At 42.5% G+C, this 20,946-nt stretch overlaps 1 protein-coding gene across 1 annotated transcript in view; it reads right to left on the bottom strand.

Annotated features, from left to right (window-relative positions):
- TENM2 (teneurin transmembrane protein 2) overlaps positions 1–20,162 on the bottom strand; it is a 423,997-nt gene extending 403,835 nt beyond the window's left edge. The window contains exons 1-2 of the mRNA XM_069592738.1: positions 20,141–20,162; positions 18,273–18,482 (exon numbers count right to left, since the gene is read on the bottom strand). Of these exons, the coding sequence (XP_069448839.1) occupies positions 18,273–18,482; positions 20,141–20,162 (232 nt within the window). The remainder of the gene's footprint in view (positions 1–18,272; positions 18,483–20,140) is intronic.
- Between the last annotated feature and the right edge of the window lie 784 nt (positions 20,163–20,946).

The following is a 20,946-nucleotide window of genomic DNA, read 5'->3' as shown; positions in this document are numbered from 1 at the left end:
AAAACATATATGTGTATTTTCACGTAACAAAAATGAGAAAACAAACTATGACTTAATGCATGTGACTAGGTAGACAAAGTCCTACAAAATAGATTTTGGTGGTGGGAAAGTTGGGAGATTAGAGACTAATCTAGTTTTCTGACCATCAAATATTTTATCTCTTACGTGAGGATAATGAAACTCTTTACATCCTCCTCACTGTCTGGTAGTAATGGGGTTTTAAACAGATAAGGCACATGACAGAGTTTTCCAAAGGCAAAAATGGTATACCAACAGGGAGATTATTACCAATAACATTATCATCATCATCCATAAGCTAGATAATTGGGACCACAAGTTCAAATATCTGAAGAGGCCAAGTCAGTCACAGGAAGAAGTCAACGGAAAATGCCGACCCCATCTGTAATGGGCTCCTACTTGACTCCAGGTATTTGTGGCCATGATGTAGTGCAGGCAGGTAATGCTAGCTATGTTATTTCAAGAAAGAGAGTCTTATGAATGTTTATATAAAATATCCTGCATTTTCAATGTCATCACCTAAACAAATCACATAGGTTTGCAAGCTTATGTGTCCAAGGGCCAGATATTTGCAGCCTCTGAGATCATGTACACGAACTTCTTCCTTGAAACTATCAATGATACGTAGAGAAGCATTAAGTGATAATGATCATTTAATATCATCATCATATCACTATCATTATTGCTATCACTGCCACTATCATCGCCGCCAGCAATCTAGAAAGGGACTGCGGTTTTAGATTCCTACCTTTGGGAAGGAAAGAGCTTTTAAAGAGAAGTAACAGAACTGGCAACTCAAGACATCCCTACAAGTGGACTATATGCTTTGTGCCTAGTTATTCTTTTCCTAGAAGTGTGACTTTTCGGAACATCTGGCCCCAATTTTCCCAACACTCAGTTCAGTTCAGTTCAGTTGCTCAGTCGTGTCCGACTCTTTGCAACCCATGAATCACAGCACACCAGGCCTGCCTGTCCATCACCAACTCCCGGAGTTCACTCGGATTCCCATTCATCGAGTCAGTGATGCCATCCAGCCATCTCATCCTCGGTCGTCCCCTTCTCCTCCTGCCCCCAATCCCTCCCAGCATCAGAGTCTTTCCAATGAGTTAACTCTTCGCATGAGGAGGCCAAAGTACTGGAGTTACCAACACTAGAGAATCGAAAACAGAGGGTCCAAGAAGAGAAGTGACCACTCAGTTGACACAGTGAGTTCTAGAAGCAGGACTCAGGTTCTGATTCCCTGGTTCCCCCACTGTCTCAGGGCTCTTTTCTTCTTTGCCATGATTTTCTGTCTTTGTTTCACATTCTTTTTATCTTCCAAACCCTTTCAGCAATTTAAGATCAATAAAAAGAGGCAGAAAAGGCCACAGGTGCCCAGTATAAGAAGACTTTTTTCCATCCCTGTGAATTATTTTCACCACCCATCTTCCGTCTCTTATATGCTGACCAGTCTTCAAGCAGCGGTGCACAGGTTAGCAAAAGAAACAGAAAGCAAGCATCCTAGGATTTAAATAAGTGGCATCCCATCCTATTTCTTCCCACTTTTTAAAGCGAATTGCTCGACCTGAGAGAGAACCCACCTAGAAACAGGGGTGGGAGCATAGGCTGATAAAGATCACTGCTCCAGTAAAATTGCTGATAGAAATGTATTAGAGACAATGGTTCCTGCAGAAAGAGTAGCACATAAAGCAATATCTGAAGCAGGCAGAGAGGAAGCAGAGTGGGCAATAGTGAGGCGCCCCAGGGAGACGGAAAAGGTCATTGAGATGAAAATAACCTTGGGAACTTGGAAGAAGTGCTCCATTACCACAGACGGGAGGAAAACCCAGTGTCCAATCAGATGGAACAGGCTGAAATGCGATTCCAGTCAAGTGTGAATGCCACCAAATGCACTGCGGAACTACTGGGGATGGGGTGGGGCTGGCAGACGGAGTGTGAGCCCTGGCCCCACCCCTCAGTCCAGGGGTGGACATCAACACAGTTGAAAAGCAGGGGTTTGTAAAGTCCTAATTTGCACACATGCATTTTGTAAATCCTGGGTGAAGGTGAGGGGTGAGAAAATGTGATAAAGATAAATCAAGGGTCTTTCTGTGAAAGGGCAGGACTGTTCCGCTGAAGTATTTAAAAAGATGCTACACTGTCAGCTTAGCTTTTTTTAAAGCAAAGGGAGGCAAAATCTGCCTTTAGAGTAGAAGCGGGAACGAAAAGACGATTGATCATTGCCTTCATTGTTAGCTTCCCATGGTTGAGTGTTCACTGATAGAATTGGTTCAACTCCAAGACGCTGTCTTTGAAACAATTATTGTTTTCCACTAAAATACAACTCTAGCAGAAAACATTAATTGAAGTGATAACTGCCTAAATGCTTCAGTATCAGAAATGCATGTGCCTTCACATCTCTGGGCTTTACGAGCACGAGAAAGGAATAAGCATAATAAGCAACAGAAACCATAAAACAAAAGATGAGATAGAAAATGACAAGAGAGAAAGAGGGCTGGAGGCCCAGGCAGAATCAGGCAGAAGGCTGGTGTAGGAACTTTAAAGCACTACAAGAAATAGTTTTTCTACCCTTTACTACTTTATTCAGATTCTAGAGTTGAAAAATTAACTATACTGCTTTTCTTCACTTGCTCCTGGCTTTCTCTGCCATGCACACCGCAGCACATTATTCACCAAGCAGAAATGCCTTCTTCACTTTTTACCTTTCCTACAACAGGATGAGGAAAACAGCCTGGGAGCCAGGGTCTGCCCCCACTACTTTCTTGGACCATTCTTTGGAAATTGAAAATACTCTCTGAGCACCTTTGCTCTACCCTTTGACTTCATTCCTATTTATCTGTTCATTCCACCAAATATTGATTGAGCATCAGCCCTGTGCCTGGCACTGTGCTTGTTAAATGCATAGAGTCAAATGGGACACAAGAGATACAGTGCTTGTCTTCAAAGAGCTTAAATACAATGTTGAGTGCAGTCAGATGGGGAGTTCAGTAACAGAGGTCGCCTGAGAGCTACAGAAGGGAGATGGAAGAGAGTCGAACCCCGATCCGGTAGACCAGAAAGCTTCCCAGAGGAATGAGCATCATGTGCAAAGACGCTATAGCACAATCGTGCCACATTCAGGAGCTATTTATGGAGTGCGGCAAAGGGTGAGAGATGTGGACAGGGACATGCACAGGAGTTTTTTGCGACATGCTTAAATGTATATTTTATATCCAAGGAACAAGGGGGTCCCACCAAAGAGTCTGAAGCAGCAGAGAGACTTGTTCAGATATGCATTTATATGGAAACTCTGCTAACTGCAATTTAAAAAAGAGCTAGATGATACAGACAAAAAAGAAGACTCATTAGAACCAATTAGCTCTTTAGGCCAAAGATAATAGTCATTTGAGCTAGGGAAGTGGTAGCAGGGATAAACAAATATTTAAGAGTCCAATTTGATAGGGTTTATGATGTTCATTGCAGCACTGTTTCTAATAGTCAAGACATGGAAGCAATTAAATGTCCATCAGCAGAGGAACGGATAAAGATGTGGTACCTACATACAATGGAATATCACTCAGCCATTACAAAGAATGAAATAATGCCATTTGCAGCAACATGGATGGACCCTGAAAGTGTCATTCTGAGTGAAATCAGTCAGACAGAGAAGGAGAAATGCCATATGACACACCTTATACAGGGACTCTAAAAAGAAATGATACAGTTGGACTCACAAGACAGAAAGAGACTTGCAGACTAAGGGAGCGAACTTCTGGTTGCAGGGAGGAAGGAGCGGCAGGGGAGGGGGAGTCAGGGAGTTTAAGACGGGCATTCTCACACTGCGGTAGATAAAACGGATGCCAACAAGGCCCTACGTTATGGCACATGGAACTCTGCTCAATGTTATGTGGTAGCTTGGATCGGGGGGAGTTTGGAGGAAAATGGATACATGTATATACATGGCTGAATCACTTCACTGTTCATCTGCAACTATAACAACATAGTTAACTGGCTTTAGCCCAAGACAAAATAAAAAGTTGAAAAAAGTAAAACAAACAGATTTGATAGCGTTTGGCAATTTATTCTCCATAGAACTGAGGAACAGGAAGGCTGTTTTCTAGGATGCTGGCTTGAGCAACTGGATGGTGGGGCATGCATTGAGATGAGGAATACCAGAGATGAATCAGATGCAAAGAACATGTTTGGGATTAAATGCATTGAGCTTTTGCAGTTTCATCTCAGAGCTGTTGTATTTGAAAGGCCTATTGGACATTCTAGTGGTAATATCCAGAGGACGATTAGATATATTGAGTAAAAGATTTGACCTAGAGAAATGGATATCAGGGTCATAAACTTACAGATAGTAATTTTAGTTATGAGTGTAGCTGATCATCCATAGTACATAAAAAGTAAAATAAAGGGGGCCTGAGTTTATAGATACCCTGACATTTAAGGGATCAACAGAGAAGGGGGCATATATAGGAAGACAGGAACACAGGAAAGAAAATGAAAAGAACGTGGTATAAACATGTCAAAGGAAAGGGCATTTCAAGGTGAAAGGAGCCGTGAAAAAGGGAAGTGTAAGATGTGATGAGACATGTTTATTAAATTTAGCAAATAGGGGGCTATTTGTGAATGTAGTAAGAGCTGTTACTTCAGTACGTGAAAATAATAAGTTGCAGAGCATGTGGGGAGTGCTAAAGTTGAAAGAGAGGCCAGATAAGTCTTTCAAGAAATTTTTCAAGGGGAGGAGTACTTCTCCACTGAATTAAGTCCTTTTGGCAAAGGTCCTCTAGGGGAGATCCTTAATACAGGGAGAAGGTGGGACCAGATAGAATCGAAAGCACGAGAGGAGGGAGGCAAGAGCGATGTTGCTTCTTCCATTGTCACAAAAATAAGACAAGAGGCTTGAGCTCTACTCTGAAGCCCAGCATCTAATAGCTCTGTTCTGCTTTGTACTCAGTGGGATGCTGCTGTGGGTGAACTGTGTTCCTCCAGAAGATATGTTGAAGTCTTAACCCTTGGTCCCTGTGAAAATGACCTTATTTGGAAATAGGGTCTTTGCAGATGTGATTAAAATGAGGTTATACTGGATTGGGGTGAGCTCTAAATCCAATCACTCGTATCCTTATAAAGAGAGAGAAGGGACTCCCCTGGTGGTCGAGTGGTTAAGACTCCACCTTCCAATGCAGGGGACACGAGTTCAATCCCTGTTAAGGGAACTAAGATCCCACATGCCATGGGGCAACTAAGTCCACGTGCCTCAACTAGAGAGCCTACGTGCTGCAAGCTACATAGTTCCCACGCTCTGGAGCACACGTGCTACAACTACAGAGGAGCCTGCATGCTGCAATGAAGAGCCCGTATACAGCAGCGAAGATGCCGGATGTCTCGTGCTGCAACTAAGATGCATCACAGTCCAAAATAAACACTTTTTTTTTTTTTAGAAAAGGAGAGAAAGCAATTATTCTTCAATTAAAAGTAAATAAATTAGAAAGAGAGAGTGAGTTGAGGGGACCTAGAAATACATACAGGGAGAAGATGGTCATGTGAAGATAGAGGCAGGGATTGAGTTATGCTGCTACAAATAAAGAATGCCAAGGATTTCCAGCAACCACTAGAAGTGGGGAGACACAAGGAAAGACTGTCCCTTAGAACCTTCGGAAGGAGCATGGGCCAGCCAACACCTTGAGCTTGAACTTCTAGCCCCTGGAACTGTGAGAGAATACATTTCTGTTGTTTAAAACCACCTAGTTTGTGGTGCCTTATGACAGTAACCCTAGATAACTTATAGATGCTAAGAACATGCATTCCCCAGGTTAGTTTCTCAGCTTATGACTGTTCCACCAAATACTCATCAGTGGAAGCAACTATCTCAAAAGCACCATCAATTCAGGAGAGCAGATGCTAGAAAGAATGGAGAGAAATATTCTTTACGTCCAAGGAAGATAACAGATTGGACAAACATACACTTTTCTCATCATGCCCTAGGCTGTCTCTTCTGTTCTTTCTAACAGTGAGAAACTCATGCCCACAATCACAGCTGACCGCAGACCTAAAAGCATTACAACGACCTTCAGTCAACTGGCCCAAGGTAGGAGACCTTAACTGGGAATGCGTCCATCTTTTTGTTGCCCCAGTCTTCATGCGTGCTCAGCTGTGTCTGACTCTTTGTGACATCATGGACTGTAGTCTGCCAAGCTCCTCTGTTTGTGGGATATCCCAGGCAAGAATACTGGAGTGGGTTGCCATTTCCTTCTCTAGGGGATCTTCCTGAACCAGGGATCAAATTTGCGTCTCCTGTGTCTCCTGCACTGCAGATAGATTCTTTACCACTGAGCCACATGGAAAGGCCCTGCCCCAGTCTACCTCGGTCTTTTTAAAGCCTAGATCAGTAAGGATGTCTTAGCTCAACTCAATCTATATCGAGGGCTAAATGATATAAAAAGACCAAAGAAATGACCCTTGTCTTGAAGCGGTGACAATTTAATGTTGACAGGAGTAACTTATATGCATGAAATACCAAGAGAATATTACAGATCAGAATGTAATGAGGTGCTAAATTGAATAAGGCAGCCTGTAAGACTGGTGCAATTCTGACTCTGGCTAGAGTTGGGCTATATTGGTTGAGAAAGATGTGGGGGAAAAGATGGGACCTGTGCTTACATGGATACTGGGTTAGTAATGAGGAGGAACAGTGGTTAGGATATCTCCTCCACTTCATGCCATTCTAAGCCTGGGATTTTTCAGCAAGGCTGGGGGCTGGGTTTGGATAAAGTTCTAAAGCCCTAAATAACTCCACAGGACTCCCTCATCAACAGTAGCACATCTACAGTTTTGATGAAATGTTTCAGTGACAACCATTCAAATTCCCTCACCTGCTATCACCTCAAGACATAACCTCTAATCAACATATATATGTTGAATGAAATCTGGTAATATTAAACAGCTATCGTTTGAGTATTCTAACATTGTATGAAGTGTTGTGCACAACCAATTCCTTGCACTTTAATTTTTTTTTCCTGTTTGTAAAGACAAAAATGCACATAGTTTAAAGAATTGAATAGTTCTACAGTATTTGCTTCAAAAATAGCAATCCTTTTGCATCACTACCAATTTCTTCTTTCCCAGAGGCAACTACATTTACCTTTTTTTTTTTTTTAGCTGATTATTTTGGTATTTAGCTCCAGGTTTATAAATAACATGCTTTGCTGCTATTTCTTGCATTTCCAATTTTAGGCATTATCTAGTAACTTCTCACTAGAAAAATGCACAGCTAGCCTTTTTCTTCTACCTGCTCCATCCATATATGTAATGTACTCTTCCATCTCCCCGTCCTTCTGATATAATGCTTAAATCAATATTCAGTGTTTAAGAGCTGAGCCGTGTTATAAATGATAACTATCTTTCATTTCTTGAACAACTTTTTCATTGTCTATTAAGAATTTACTTAAATTTATATATGCTTCTCAACACTGCAGACTGATTTCTTTGTTCTCGTTGTACTCCTTATTCACTCTGTGTCCTTGGGCAAGTTAAACTCTCTGCACCACAGTTTTTCCATCTGTTGAAAAGGAGATCATACCAACCCACAATGTAATGGTGTCAATGTCCTCCAGCCAAAACACCACTAGGAACACACTGTGGTCAAACAAAGTTGGGTTAATTAACTCATTGCAAAGAAGGTGCCATGGGGTGCTTCAGTAGAAGGGTATTAGAGAGGGCTATGTTGAATAATTTTAGGGAGGGGTCAAAGAAACAGGATCCCTGCATTTGGTGCTGTCAGATAGTGGGGATAACCCTACGATCGGATATCTCAATATATTTCATGTACAGGAAGGGTTGAGTAGAAGAGGCTAACACTACCACTGGTAGAGAAAGTACTGTTACTCATTTTAGCCTGGAGGAGGGGTGTTTTGTACTTCTCTGTCTGGGATAGTGACTTGGTTTCTGTCTTTATTCAGGCAAGATTATAAAACGGCCTTGCTTTCATTTTATCGTACTTTATCTCAACCACAGAATGGTCCTGATGAATGCTAGTATTCTTTAAGACTGTTTAGGTTCAAGGGGAACACCAGGCCAGTTCCCCCCAACAGAACTTTTGCCGAGATGCTAGTGTCAGGCTAGTTCCCAGTGTTCAGGGCTGATTTTCTTGTTCTCATAGGTAAGGAGGATCAAATGAGCTGCCAATGTAAAAACCATTAGCACAATGGCTGCCATAAAATAAGCCCTTAAAAGTGTTTGTAATATGACACTAAAAGCACAGGCAACAAAGGAGAAAAATAGGTAAGTGGACAGACAACATTAAAATTAAAACATTTTGCATATCAAAGCACATTCAACAGGCTGAAAAGGCAACCTCCAGAATTCAAAAAATATTTGCAAATTATTTCTAATAAGAGATTGATATCCAGAGTACAGGGCCTCTGTGGTGGCTCAGACAGTAAAGAATCCTTCTGCAATATGGGAGAGCTGGGTTCAACCCTGGGTTGGGAAGATTTCCTGGAGGATGGCATGGCAACCCACTCCAGTATTCCTGCCTAGAGAATCCCAAGGACAGAGGAGCCTACAGTCCATGGGGTCAAAAAGAGTCAGACACGACTGAGCAACTAAGCACATCTAGAGTACAGTCAGAACTCAAGAGATATTCTGGGTTTGGTTCCAGATAACCACAATAAAGCTAATACTGCAATAGAGTCACATGAATTTTTTTGTTTGTTTGTTTACCAGTGCATTTAAAGTTATGTTTACACTACACTATAGTCTATTAAATGTGCAATAGCATTATTTTGGCAGAAGGCAATGGCACCCCACTCCAGTACTCTTGCCTGGAAAATCCCATGGACGGAGGAGCCTGGTAGGCTGCAGTCCATGGGGTCGCTAGGAGATGGGACATGACTTCACTTTCACTTTTCCTTTCCTGCATTGGAGAAGGAAATGGCAACTCACTCCAGTGTTCTTGCCTGGAGAATCCCAGGGACGGGGGAGCCTGGTGGGCTGCCGTCTCTGGGGTGGCACAGAGTCGGACACAACTGAAGTGACTTAGCAGCAGCAGCAGTATTATTTTTAAAAATGCAATGCATATACCTTAATTAAAAAACACTTGATTGCTAAAAAATGCTAACTATCATCTGAACCTTCAGTGAGTTTGAATAATAACAGCAAAGATCACTGATCAGGGATCACTATGTCAAATATAATAATAATGAAAAAGTGAAATATTGCAAGAATTACAAAATGTGACACAGAGAAACAAAGTAAGGAAATGCTGTTGAAAAAAAATGGTCCTGACAGATTGATTCAGTGGTGCCACAGAACTTCAGTTTGTTAAAAAAAAAAAAAAAAAAGGAAGTGCAGTAAAACAAAGCTCAATAAAATGGGATATAGTTGCATATAAAGAACTCCTAAAATTCAACAATAGCAAACAACCTGATTAAAAAGTGGGCAAAGAATCTGAGAAAACATTTCTCTAAAGGCCAATAAGTACATGAAAAGATGCTCAACATCACTAACCATCAGGTAAACGCAAATCAAAACCATTTCACATGCATTATGATGGCAATTATCAAAAAACAGAGAAAATAACAAGTGTTAGAAGGATGGAGAGAAACTGTAACTCTTGTGCATTGCTGGTGGGGATCTAAAATGGGGTAGGCACTGTGGAAAACAGTACGGCAAGTCCTCAAAAGATTCCACATAGAATTTCTACGTGGTTCAGTGTTCCACTTCTGGGTATACACCCAAAAGAAGTCAGAGCAGGCCCTTGAACACATGTTTGTACACAAGTGTCCACAGCAGCATGAGTCACAATAGCTGAAAGGAGGAAATAAGCCAAGTGTCCAGAGACTGATTAATGAATAATTAAAATACAGAATCAAAAGATTATTATTCAGCCCTAAAAAGGGAGAAAGCTCTGACACATGACACAATCTGAATGAATCTTAAAGTCATGAAACTAGGTGAAATAATCTGGTCACAGAACAGACACATGTTCTGTTTCTCCACTTACATGAGGTACCTAGAATAGTCAAATTCATGGAGGCAGAAAATCAAATGGGGTTGCAGGGGGCTGGAGTGAGTAGGGAGTTCGTGTTTCATGGGTAGAGTTCTGTTGGGAAGATGGAAAATGCTGGAGATGGATGGTGGCGAGAGTTGCACAGCAATGTGTATGGACTTCTGCTGCAGAATGGTACACTTAAAAACAGAGAACAATGGTCATTTCACGTTATGGAGAAGGGGACGACAGAGGACGACATGGTTATGGCATCACCAACTCAATGGACATGAGTTTGAGCAAGCTCCGGGAGTTGGTGATGGACAGGGCAGCCTCGTGTGCTGCAGTCCATGGGGTCGCAGAGTCAGACATGACTGAGTGACTGAACTGAACTGACTGATACTTTATCACAATGTACCTGCTAAAGTAAAGGGTAAATAATATCAAACTTGATCCCTGCTCCATCTAAATCTTCTTTCAAGATACTTAGATGCATCAGAATGTCCTTTAATATTCATGACAACTTTAGGAGCTGTAGACTCTTACTACTGTTTTACCGGTAAAGAAAACTGAGGCATAGATGAAGTCAGTCATTCATGATCACAGTGTTACAAAATGGCTGAGCTATGATTCAAATCCAACTAGTATAGCTTTGAGAGCCTACTCTTAAGAACACAGTTTGTTTTAATTATTATATTGGGAGGAGTCTAAGAGATTTACCAGGGGCTGGGGTTATTACTTCTGTTAGAACTGCCCATTTGTAAAAAAAAAAAATCTATCATTTCATTGAGTAGAACATTGAGACATCTATAGCAAGAGACTGGGGCCACATTTTAAAATGGCTATTTAATATTAGCCGAGAAGCTAACTAGAATTAAATATGATCTTTAAGAAAATTTGGGAAAAGCTGAAGTTCTGGATAAAAATTGTTAGGGCAGGAAACTGTTAAGTTGTTGCATATAGCTCCTAGGGCATCTCGCTTGTATTAATATCATGAAACCAGGGGCAGAGATGAAGAGGCGGAAAGTACACAATGCTTATCGACCTTGGGAATTTTGTCAATAGCAAGATTATTTGCTGAGAAGGAACATTTCGATGCCGTATGTCACTTCCATGCTGCGCATCTCCAAAGGAATTACCTGTCCATCTTGCCTGTGTGCTCATTTGCACTGTGGTGCAGACAAGCGATCCCAACCATAGCTGGGCTGGAAACAGCTGAACCTACAAAATGCCTGTGAGTGAGCGCATGTGCACATGAGCATGCATGCATTACAAGAAGGCACAAATGAAAAGATGAGAAGGTCTGGCCTCTGTTTATCAACGTCAAGAGAGTCCCTGAGAACACCAACTCCCGATCTCAGGGTGGAAGACCTTGCTTAGGAGGTGCTCTGGGAGCCTGGGTGCCCTGCTTTTTCTGCTTGCTGGGATGGCAATCAACATTTTCAAGCATGTGTCATCAGATGCCAAACCATGCTTCTCAGTCGCTGCAGGGAAACTGCAAGGAGCTACTTGGCCTGACTGCATAGGTCTCAGTTTTGACAAAGCCCTAGAGGATGGGGTGAAATCCACACTATGCCGGAAGAGGGGTGGAGGGTAGGCTTTAAATAGGGAGGGGCGTACTTTGCTCCAGCTGGATATAAGGAAATTACACACACAGAATATTAGAGCAAGAAGAGAAGCTTTTGGGCCAGTGCTCAACCTTGACAAGTAGGGAAACTGAGGCACAGGTTTGACTATTAAAGTTCATGCTGTGAATTGAATCTTCAGCTTCTGTTTTAGGGCTTTCCCATTATACCCAGGCTTCCCAAACTTGCCAGACCCTAAGAATCATCTGAAGAGAGAAGTGAAAGTACAGTTCCTGAGCTCCTCCTAAACTTATTCAACCAGAATCTTCTGCAAAGAGTCAGGGGATACGTATGTTTGCCAAGCAAAGGAGGTCAAGAGTATTTTTGTGATGTGGTATCAGTTTTTTCCCAACCTTTTAAACAGCGTAACTCGTGTCCCTTAAGGCAATGCTCTCATTGTCTTTTGTTTCTCTCAATAAGTCACTCAGATATTTTCAAGGTTAACATTTAACAGAGGGGTGGGGAGAAAAGCCTCAGGAATTAGGAAGGTTAGGTTTGATACCCAGGCGGTTCATTTCTCAGCTTTGTGACTTCAGTTACTTCTTTAAGCCACGGTGTTTCATCCATGGAATGGGCACGATGGTAATCCTTTTACTCTGGGATGTAGTGTGGATTCAACGAAAGGAGGTGTGTGCTGTGCTGTGCTGTGCTTAGTCCCTTAGTTGTGTCCGACTCTTTGTGACCGCATGGACTGTAGCCTGCCAGGCTCCTCTGACCATGGGGATTCTCCAGGCAAGAATACTGGAGTGGGTTGCCACACGCTCCTAGAAAGGAGGTATATAAAGTGTCTGACATAATACCTAGTGTAGAGGGAGAAGGCGGCTTCAGGGGAGAAGCAAACTCACGTGTTTTGCATTTAGGGCAAGAGCAAGGTGAAGGTGTGCCCTCCCCAGCCTCGAGTCAGCATTGAGGACTCGGTGCGTGCTGCTGCTGCACTGGAACCCCTCTGCAGAAAAGGCAGTCAGACCACTGCCTAGAAGCAGAATGCGATTACAGGCAGCCTAAACATCTGGCCCCCACGTCTGAGCCGAAGGAGAAGAACTGGGAACCGAGCAACTCATGCACAGAATTCCAATTTGGGGATGTGAATGATATTTGGACTCGATTTCCTGACCCCCAAGTCAAGAGTGAAGAATGAAATCTCTCTCGAACAGGCGTGCCTCTCTGCTGAGGCTCCCACTGAGTCCTTTACACTGGTTCTGCCGCTGCTTGTCGTGATATGTACAAGTGTTATTCAGCACCTTCTCATTTAAAGACGATCGACAAAGTTCTAGAGGATCAAAAACAGGAGAAACCGACAAAAAAATGGGTATATTGAATATGGTTTGTATGTTCCTCCAAGTTGGGATATTCTAAACTGCCTTCACTCCCCCTCATTATCCAGTTTTTCCATTCACACATGATGTAAAGCATTACACTTAGCAGTTCCCGAAGACACTGATGAATTCATTTATTTAATAAATACTTATTGAGCATCTATTTTGGACCTAACACCAGAATCCTACAGAGGAGCTTTATGCATAATGAATTGAACCGAAGAGAAGAAAGAGAAGCCTAGAAAGAACAAGGTTAACATGGGGTACCTTAAAAGAGGTGCAATAAACTGCGAAGAGATGACTCACTGGAAAAGACCCTGATGATGGGAAAGACTGAAGGCAGAGGGAGAAGAGGGAGGCAGAGGATGAGATGTTTAGATAGCATTACCAACTCAATGGACATGAATTTGAGCAAACTCTGAGAGATGGTGGAGGACATGGAAGCCTGGCATACTGCAGTCAATGGGATCACAGAGTTGGATACGACTTAGCAACTGAAAAACCACCACAAACAGTCTCACAATGTAGAAACATTTTTAAAAGAAAACAAGTTAGTATTATCAGCACAGCCAGATCATCCATGTGTGTAAGAATTGCTGTGAGCTATTTAGGAAATCCTAAATAAAAATAAATTAGAGTGGGCATAATCTATTTAAGGAGGCAAGAAAATTTGTAACATATTAGAGGAAAAATTCTTCCCTAAGCCTAAAATACACTAGGTTGGCCAAAAAATTTGTTCAGATTTTTCTATATGCTCGTATAGGAAAACCCAAATGAACTTTTTGGCCAATCCAATCCAAAGGGATGTCGTTTCATTAACTTAAAAAAATTCTGGGCACTCCCCTTATGCCTCATGAATGAGACTGTCCTGGGGCAGTGCTTTAGTCCGCAGGAGAGGATGTCATTTCTAACATTTCAAAGGCTGTCAAGACAAAGCTGTCATCTAGAACATCTGCTTCTCAGGTTCTGGGTGAGGACGACCACCCCAAAGTTGACTAATTTCCATAAAACATTTAGTTATGAGCAAGGATATTTAAGGTGTGTTGCCCATGGGACAAACAGTTGACATGGTGTTTAATAGAACTAAGGTTTATCTATAGATCAAATCAAGTTTTGCCCTTGGGTTGTACAATTTTGACACATTAGTAGAAAGGTTTTTTTTTAACTGAAAATGTTCTCTATGGCCCATGAGGAGGGAGGTCGTAAGACATTTTGACAGGACACTCTTTCGCACACATTGTAGCATGTTTCTGGGAATCCGTTGTCTTTCTGGCCTCACTAATATAAGGATTTGCAGAATTTCCCTGAAGCAGTCAGTTGATTTGTTTTTATCTCACCAATGTTGTGCGTGTTGGGGTTTTTCTCTTTTTGCTTTGGTTTCTGGGAAGCTTAGAATCAAGTTTTTCTATCTTAAATAATGGAACGGGACTTTATGTATATGAGCCTGTATGAATGCTTTTCTCCCTAGATTTTTCCCTTTATTCTCCTATAATTTTTCAGTTTTTGGAAAAAAATTTGTTAGACGCTGTCCAACTTATAGGGAAGATGTAGGAGAAGGAATGAATGAATGGCTGGATGGCAGGATGAATGAATGGATGAGCACAGTTTTTTGCTTTCTGATGCCAGATAAACAAGAGTATCGTTTAATGAGGTAGGCAACTGAATTCCTGAACCACTCTAGGGAACTCAGGGCTTGCTGTTTTGAAGTTCTATGTTCTTTAGAATTCACCAAGGTGATGCTTTTTAAAAAAGAGGTGGGTACCTTCAATGCGCTTTAACAAAGTGACATTCTCCAGCATAGATAGCTTCTTTGTCACACAGAACCAACAGAAAGGGTCTGGCAGATGCATACTGATTACATCTCTTCTGCATACTTTGATATTACTAATGAGTATTCAAAATCCCTTTGTTTAGACTTTTAAGAAAATGAAAACTCAACCTTTTAGGGTGGAGGAGGTAAGTCAGTGCTTTTAGACTATAATGCAGCTGCCTGGGTATTTTCTGCCTCATATGCTGATAGCAAAATGCAAACTGCATTCGTATTTGGAAGGTAGTCTTATGTGTCCATCTGTAGGAGCTTCCATTATGCTGCCACTGGGACTTAGACTTTTTTCTTCCAGATGAGTTACTTCACAGAATCTGCAATTATGCTGTTGGAGACAAGAAACATCTCTGGAGCTGACCTGCTCTGGCAGAAGGTCAGGACACAGGATGGACCACTTGCCGGAGCTCAGTTATCTGGAAGGAAATGCTTGAGGGGATGGGAAGCACGCCTCTTCTAAGCATCTCACTAGCTGTACCTGGGTACCGGCACGATTGGCACAGATTGAAGGTTAGAGCAATTTGGCTGCACAGGTGCCAGGGATTTAGGACCGTCCACTAAAGAATGCCCTATAGTGATAGAAAATAATGACAGTGGAGCCATAACGGTGAAGTGTTGTTGTTGCCTTGAGATGCTCATGTTGTCAAAAGTATTTTAGCGTACAGTTTCTGTCCAGTTTGTCTCTTTAGAACAGAAGCTCTTTGAGCAGGAAATGAGCGCACTGACTCTAATAATGGGCTTCACCAATGTCAAGCCATAACAGCAACAATCAGAGGGCAGCAGGAAAGAAGTTTTTACCTGTCATGTATGTGCTGAAGGTGTTGGAAGGGGTTTTATTTCACCTAAGAAAGAGACAAGGACCAAACTGGTCCCAGCTCTTCAAAGCACAGGGTCATTGCCAAGAGACCGTCTTCGAAAGGTCTGTGTTCTTAAGCAGCTGAACATAACACAACCAATCACGTGGTCAGTTTGTTTGTGCCTCCACAGCTACTGAAAAAGCCAGCCCCTTTCATCAGACTCAATTCACAACACCCAGGCATGGCTCTGCACTTTGCATCTTCTGTGTCAAACTCTATTTTCAATCCTTTATGTCAAATTCAAATCCATGGCAACTACGTTCAGATCGTGATAGAATTCCCACTTTGCTTTGGACCCCACATCCATTCCACAACACACGCACACACACGTGAGCACACACATATTCAAAATGGATTTGCACTCACTTTAGCACTAAGCCAGAATCAAGAATTTTGAATGGCTGCCAGATGACCGGAGCTTTAACCAGCTCTCAGATTAAGTAACAAGGATAGTGTACATTTGGATCTTTACCCCTCAGGTGAAGAAATCCTGTCACTGTAGTCTAAGCGGAATGAAAATGGACCCTCAAATTTTCTGTGGTCTTTTTCCCTATTACTGAAGCTTAAATAGCTATCAGTCTGAAGTGAGCAGAACAAATTGGTGTGAGTGAAGAAAAATGGATAAGTTTGAGTCCGAACACACACATCTGTTGTGTCCACCAGAAGGAGGTCTTGATTAGGCAGCAAATCAACAAAAATTCCCTATCAACCACTTACAATCTGATACAACAGAAAAGAAATCACTCACGGCGTTATCACCAAGAAAACATTCTAGACAGCCCTGAGGTACGAATTGACCCCTTTTATGGAAATCATCTTGGCTTGGGTATACATATATGCATAAAAGGAGATAGTTTTTAAAAGCTCATTTTCTTGCTAATAATCATCTGTTTTTAAAAAGCTATCAGCAGGTGAACCTCATTTCAAAAGCCTCTTGTCCTTTATAATACAATATTCATCACGATTACATAGTATGAAATAAAAAGCAGCAAAATATAAGCGAGGATAGTTCAATTAAATGCAACATAATCTCAGAAGCAAAGGAAAAAAAAAATGATCCTGTAGCTAAAATCAGGTTCCAATGAAAGAAAAAAGGGAATATATTTCCACATATTTTTAATTATATAGAATTTCCTCAAACATGATTTTTCATAATATATTCCATTAAGTTAACATCATATTTGAAGAAAGAGCATTTTCCGATTTCATTTTAAGCCTGATTTTGAGCAATTACAGTGTCATTGTTCCGCGGTAGAAAGGTTGAATTCATTTACTGTGTGGTTATGCTAGTTATGATTGATGTCTCTTCTCCAAATGATAAACCAATCACCCCAATGATGTAATGTCATTTTAAGAGTGCCATAATCACATTTCTCTCAAACTAGAAGCTCTGATGAGTTCTAATAAAGATTTATGGTAGATTAAAGGCCTTCATAATATCAACAATGGATTGCTCATTTGATGAGAGATTTGATTAGGTAATTTTTTTTTTGAAAAAGAATATGAGTTTACTAAATATATCAGGGCTGGCTTTGAAGAAGGGCATGGGCCATCTTAAGTAGCAGTCCATCATTCCATCTCCTGAATGAATCATCTTTAATGTACTTAGGAAGTCCTCTCTAATTGTAGAGGTTGAGGCCATTGGTGGCATATACTCATGGATGGAGCCCAAATACAGTTTCATCAAGGAACACCCTTGGCATGGAAATCCAGAACTTTCTGGATTGCTTTTGATGGGATATACTAATGAACACCATGAGTGACCAACTCCAAAGATAACTCCAAAGCCTTGGAGGTTGGGAGCAATTAATTTCTGCAAATGTCTCTCCTTGGGCTATGGGTACTTAACCCTAGGTGCTGCCCAATCCTACATTCACGTGTTTTGTGAGCCACCAACAGCAGAAATCAAAATAAGGCATGGCTACTTCTGGGTCTGGGGCAATTCCACCTAAGATTTAGAGATCCGGAGCTCAGACAAGTACCACAAAATCCTCAAAAGGGGGACAGAATGTTGTGACCAGTCCTTTTGATGTGTGAATGTGAAAACCACGGTGAGAACCAAGGATTTAGAGGTGGTATTTATCATGGTACCATGGAATCAGCTCATTAATTTCAAGTGAAGTGAGACAAGTAGAGGGTCAGAGGAGAGGTCACCCTCAAATGCTTCAGACTTGGCAAGACATTCAGCATTCACATCAGGGGAACACATTTTAATTGCAAAATCAGCTAAATAAGCAAGGAAGAAAGAGTCAGAAGCCAACCATCAAAAAAAAAAAAAAAAAAGATCTGAGATGCACATGCATTGGTCACGTTGAGGGTGTCCGTCAGTCATGACCAGAATTATAGTAACACAACATCCAATATTCCATTATCTCTCTGCACTTCACCTTTGAGACCTGCAGACTCTAACGTGCAGTTGGGGGGAAATTCTTCCCACTGAAGGAGGGCCAAGCTCTGTTCAGATAGGCCACACCTCTTCAGTTACCACGACCTTCAACAAATAGACCCTGAAACCTTAGTGTCACCAGATGGCAAAGGCACTTCACCTCCTCGCTCCCCACACCACCTTCTCCCCGGCCCTGGTTTCAGAGGTGTCGTTTAGCAGGAGACTCCAAATCATCACGCACACAACACCACATGATCACGCCACGGTTTCCTTACCACTGCTGGAGGCTTGCTGGGGCCCTGAGCATGCTCTGAGCAGGTATGAATTGGGGGAGAACTCCTCATCGGGGTTGGTGTCCATGATTTGATGGGAGGTGTTGCTGTCTAGCAATGGCATCTGGCAGCTAACGGGTGGAGGATTATGGGAGCTAGGCAGCTGAGCAGATGGGAGGAGGCTAGACGAGGATGTAGGTGGAATGGGACGACCTGGGAAAGAGGACAGAGGGGTCAAAGGTCAGCAATGAGTGTCATGAGAGCATCCAGAGAAAGTTACATTACAATCACCTCACAATGCAAACATCCAAAAAAATAAATAAATAAATAAAAAGCTCCAGATGTATTTTGAGTGATTCGATGGTTTTTCCAAATGTCCAAATTCATACGACTGTAGTTGTGTATTTCAGAAAATGGACATGACAAGAGAAGCATCCATCGACACAGCTGAAATGGGATCAGTCAGGAAGACATCCACTTCCTTCCGTCTTTCCTGCTATAGTCCTAATCGGCGTTTCCACCATCTCTCAATGGACTAGCGCCACTCTTGCCTCACACCTGTCTCTGACCCTTTGTCTCTCTCTCTTCTCTGCGGCAGCCAGAATGCTATTTTACTGATAGAAATTAGATCATATCACCCTCCTGCTTGGCTTCCCACTTTGAGACCCAAACTCTTTACACTGCCCTGCATGTCTCATCTACACTGGCACCAGCTGCCTCTTCCATCTCACCTCTGACAGGGCCCTTACCATGCTCCACTTTTATTCTCCGGCCAATGTACCATCTTTATTTCTGTTGCTTGCACACATCACACCATTCCATCTTCAGAGTCTTTACACTTCCCATCCCCTCTAGTGGAACATTCTTCCTTACCTGCAACCTCACTGATACTCACAAGCTGCTTCTTTTCATTCAAGCCTTCCCTGTTTGCCTTCTTGAGAACTGCCCATTTATCTGCTCTATCCTGTCATCCTGTTTAAATTTCTTGACAGCCCTTATGACTATTGGAAGGGAGATATGTCAACTTATTTTATTCACTCGTATATCCTCAGTATCTTCCTAACAAACAGCATCTGTTGAATGGATGAACAGATAAATAAGGGAGACTAAAATCAACCTCATTAGTCTGGGGAAGAAGGGGAGGAGAGGCAGAAAGGGCGACACATTTGCATCTCAAAGAAGTGGCCAGTGCCACCATTGTCTGGTGGCTCAGATGGTAAAGAATCTGCTTGCAACGAGGGAAACCTGGGTTTGATCCCTGGGTCAGGAAGATCCCCTGGAGAAGGGCATGGCAACCCACTCCAGTGTTCTCACCTGGAGAATCCCATGGATGGAGGAGCCTGGTGCGTTACAGTCCATGGGGTAGCAAAGTCAGACACGACTGAGCGACTAACTGTTTCTTTCACCGCTGTCTTCTGGACATCACTGGGAAATTCCTACAAGGACCATCTGCACCACGCCATAGGGAGGAGCAGCCAGCCTGGAAGGTGGTGGGCAGTGTCTTGGAGCTAGCCTTTGGTCAAGAACTTCTCCTGCACAGAAGGCTGCTGCAACGCCTCTTTTTCTGTGGCAGGGAACTCCTGGCAGCAGAACTGCTGAGTGAAGGTAACTGCTGTGTGGACTTTAACCTGATTCACCCTTATATCTTGGGGTCCTTGCAATTGCTTGCCTGCTGGTTTGTTCATTTGGAAAACTCAGAAAAATGAGCCAAGAACAAACAGCAGCCCAGGGGATATGCCCTAAATCGGGGGTTGTCGAAAAGAGGGAAGGTATTAAGAAGGCAAACTCAAGAATCAGGTTAGAGTTTCAACTCAGGCAAGACATGCCCGAGGCAGGAGAAACCCATGTTCCTGCTTTAAGATGCACTGCACCTGTGAAGGCATTTTCGGACATCTCGTTATTGTGAGGTCGCTCAGCTGTGTCCAACTCTTTGAGACCCTATGGACTATAGCCCTCCAGGCTCCTCTGTCCACGGGATTTCCCAGACAAGAATAGTACAGTGGGTTGCCATTTCCTCCTCCAGGGGATCTTCCCAACCCAGAGATTGAAACTGTCTCCTGCACTGCAGGTGAATACTTTACCACCGAGCCACCTGGGAAGCCCTCAGATATTACATCTGGATGTATATTTTTGTCATCGCTTTTGTAATTGTATTTCATGATCAGTTCCCCAGTGCAGTAAATGTTATTGATAGATCATTTTGAATCAGTAAAATGCATAAGCATCTCCTAAAGGCACTCTGCCAAACACTGAGGATACAAAAGTAAGCAAGACATCGTCCTTGCCCTCAGAGAGCTCACAGGCTAGTGGGAGAGGCAAACAGTAAAATGCATCATTTCAGCAGCACATGGTAAAGAGCACGATGGTCCCATGTAAGAACATGCTTCTATGGGGGCCCAGGGAGAGAGACCAGGTTGAGGTAGGGGTGGAGAGTCAAACAAAGATTCTTAGGAAAGGTGGTATCCAGGCAATCTTCCAGAGAAGAGGAAAGGGGCTCCTGGTGACATGAAACGTGATGAACAACAGCACAGACACATCAAACCACTAGCCAATTAACTACCCCTTTTGAGGGTGGGAGTGGCAGAAAGAGACAGGAAACAAGGTACCCTTAAAGCTTAAATGTTAGGGGCTCAGTAACACAGTCGAACAAGACTCATTCCTGAAGCAGGTCAATGGA

The sequence above is a fragment of the Ovis canadensis genome, chromosome 5, assembly GCF_042477335.2.
Source record: "Ovis canadensis isolate MfBH-ARS-UI-01 breed Bighorn chromosome 5, ARS-UI_OviCan_v2, whole genome shotgun sequence".
NCBI classification, from domain to species: domain Eukaryota; kingdom Metazoa; phylum Chordata; class Mammalia; order Artiodactyla; family Bovidae; genus Ovis; species Ovis canadensis.
The sequence above is the reverse complement of the archived record's forward strand: the minus strand, read 5'-3'. Positions and strand labels throughout refer to the sequence as shown.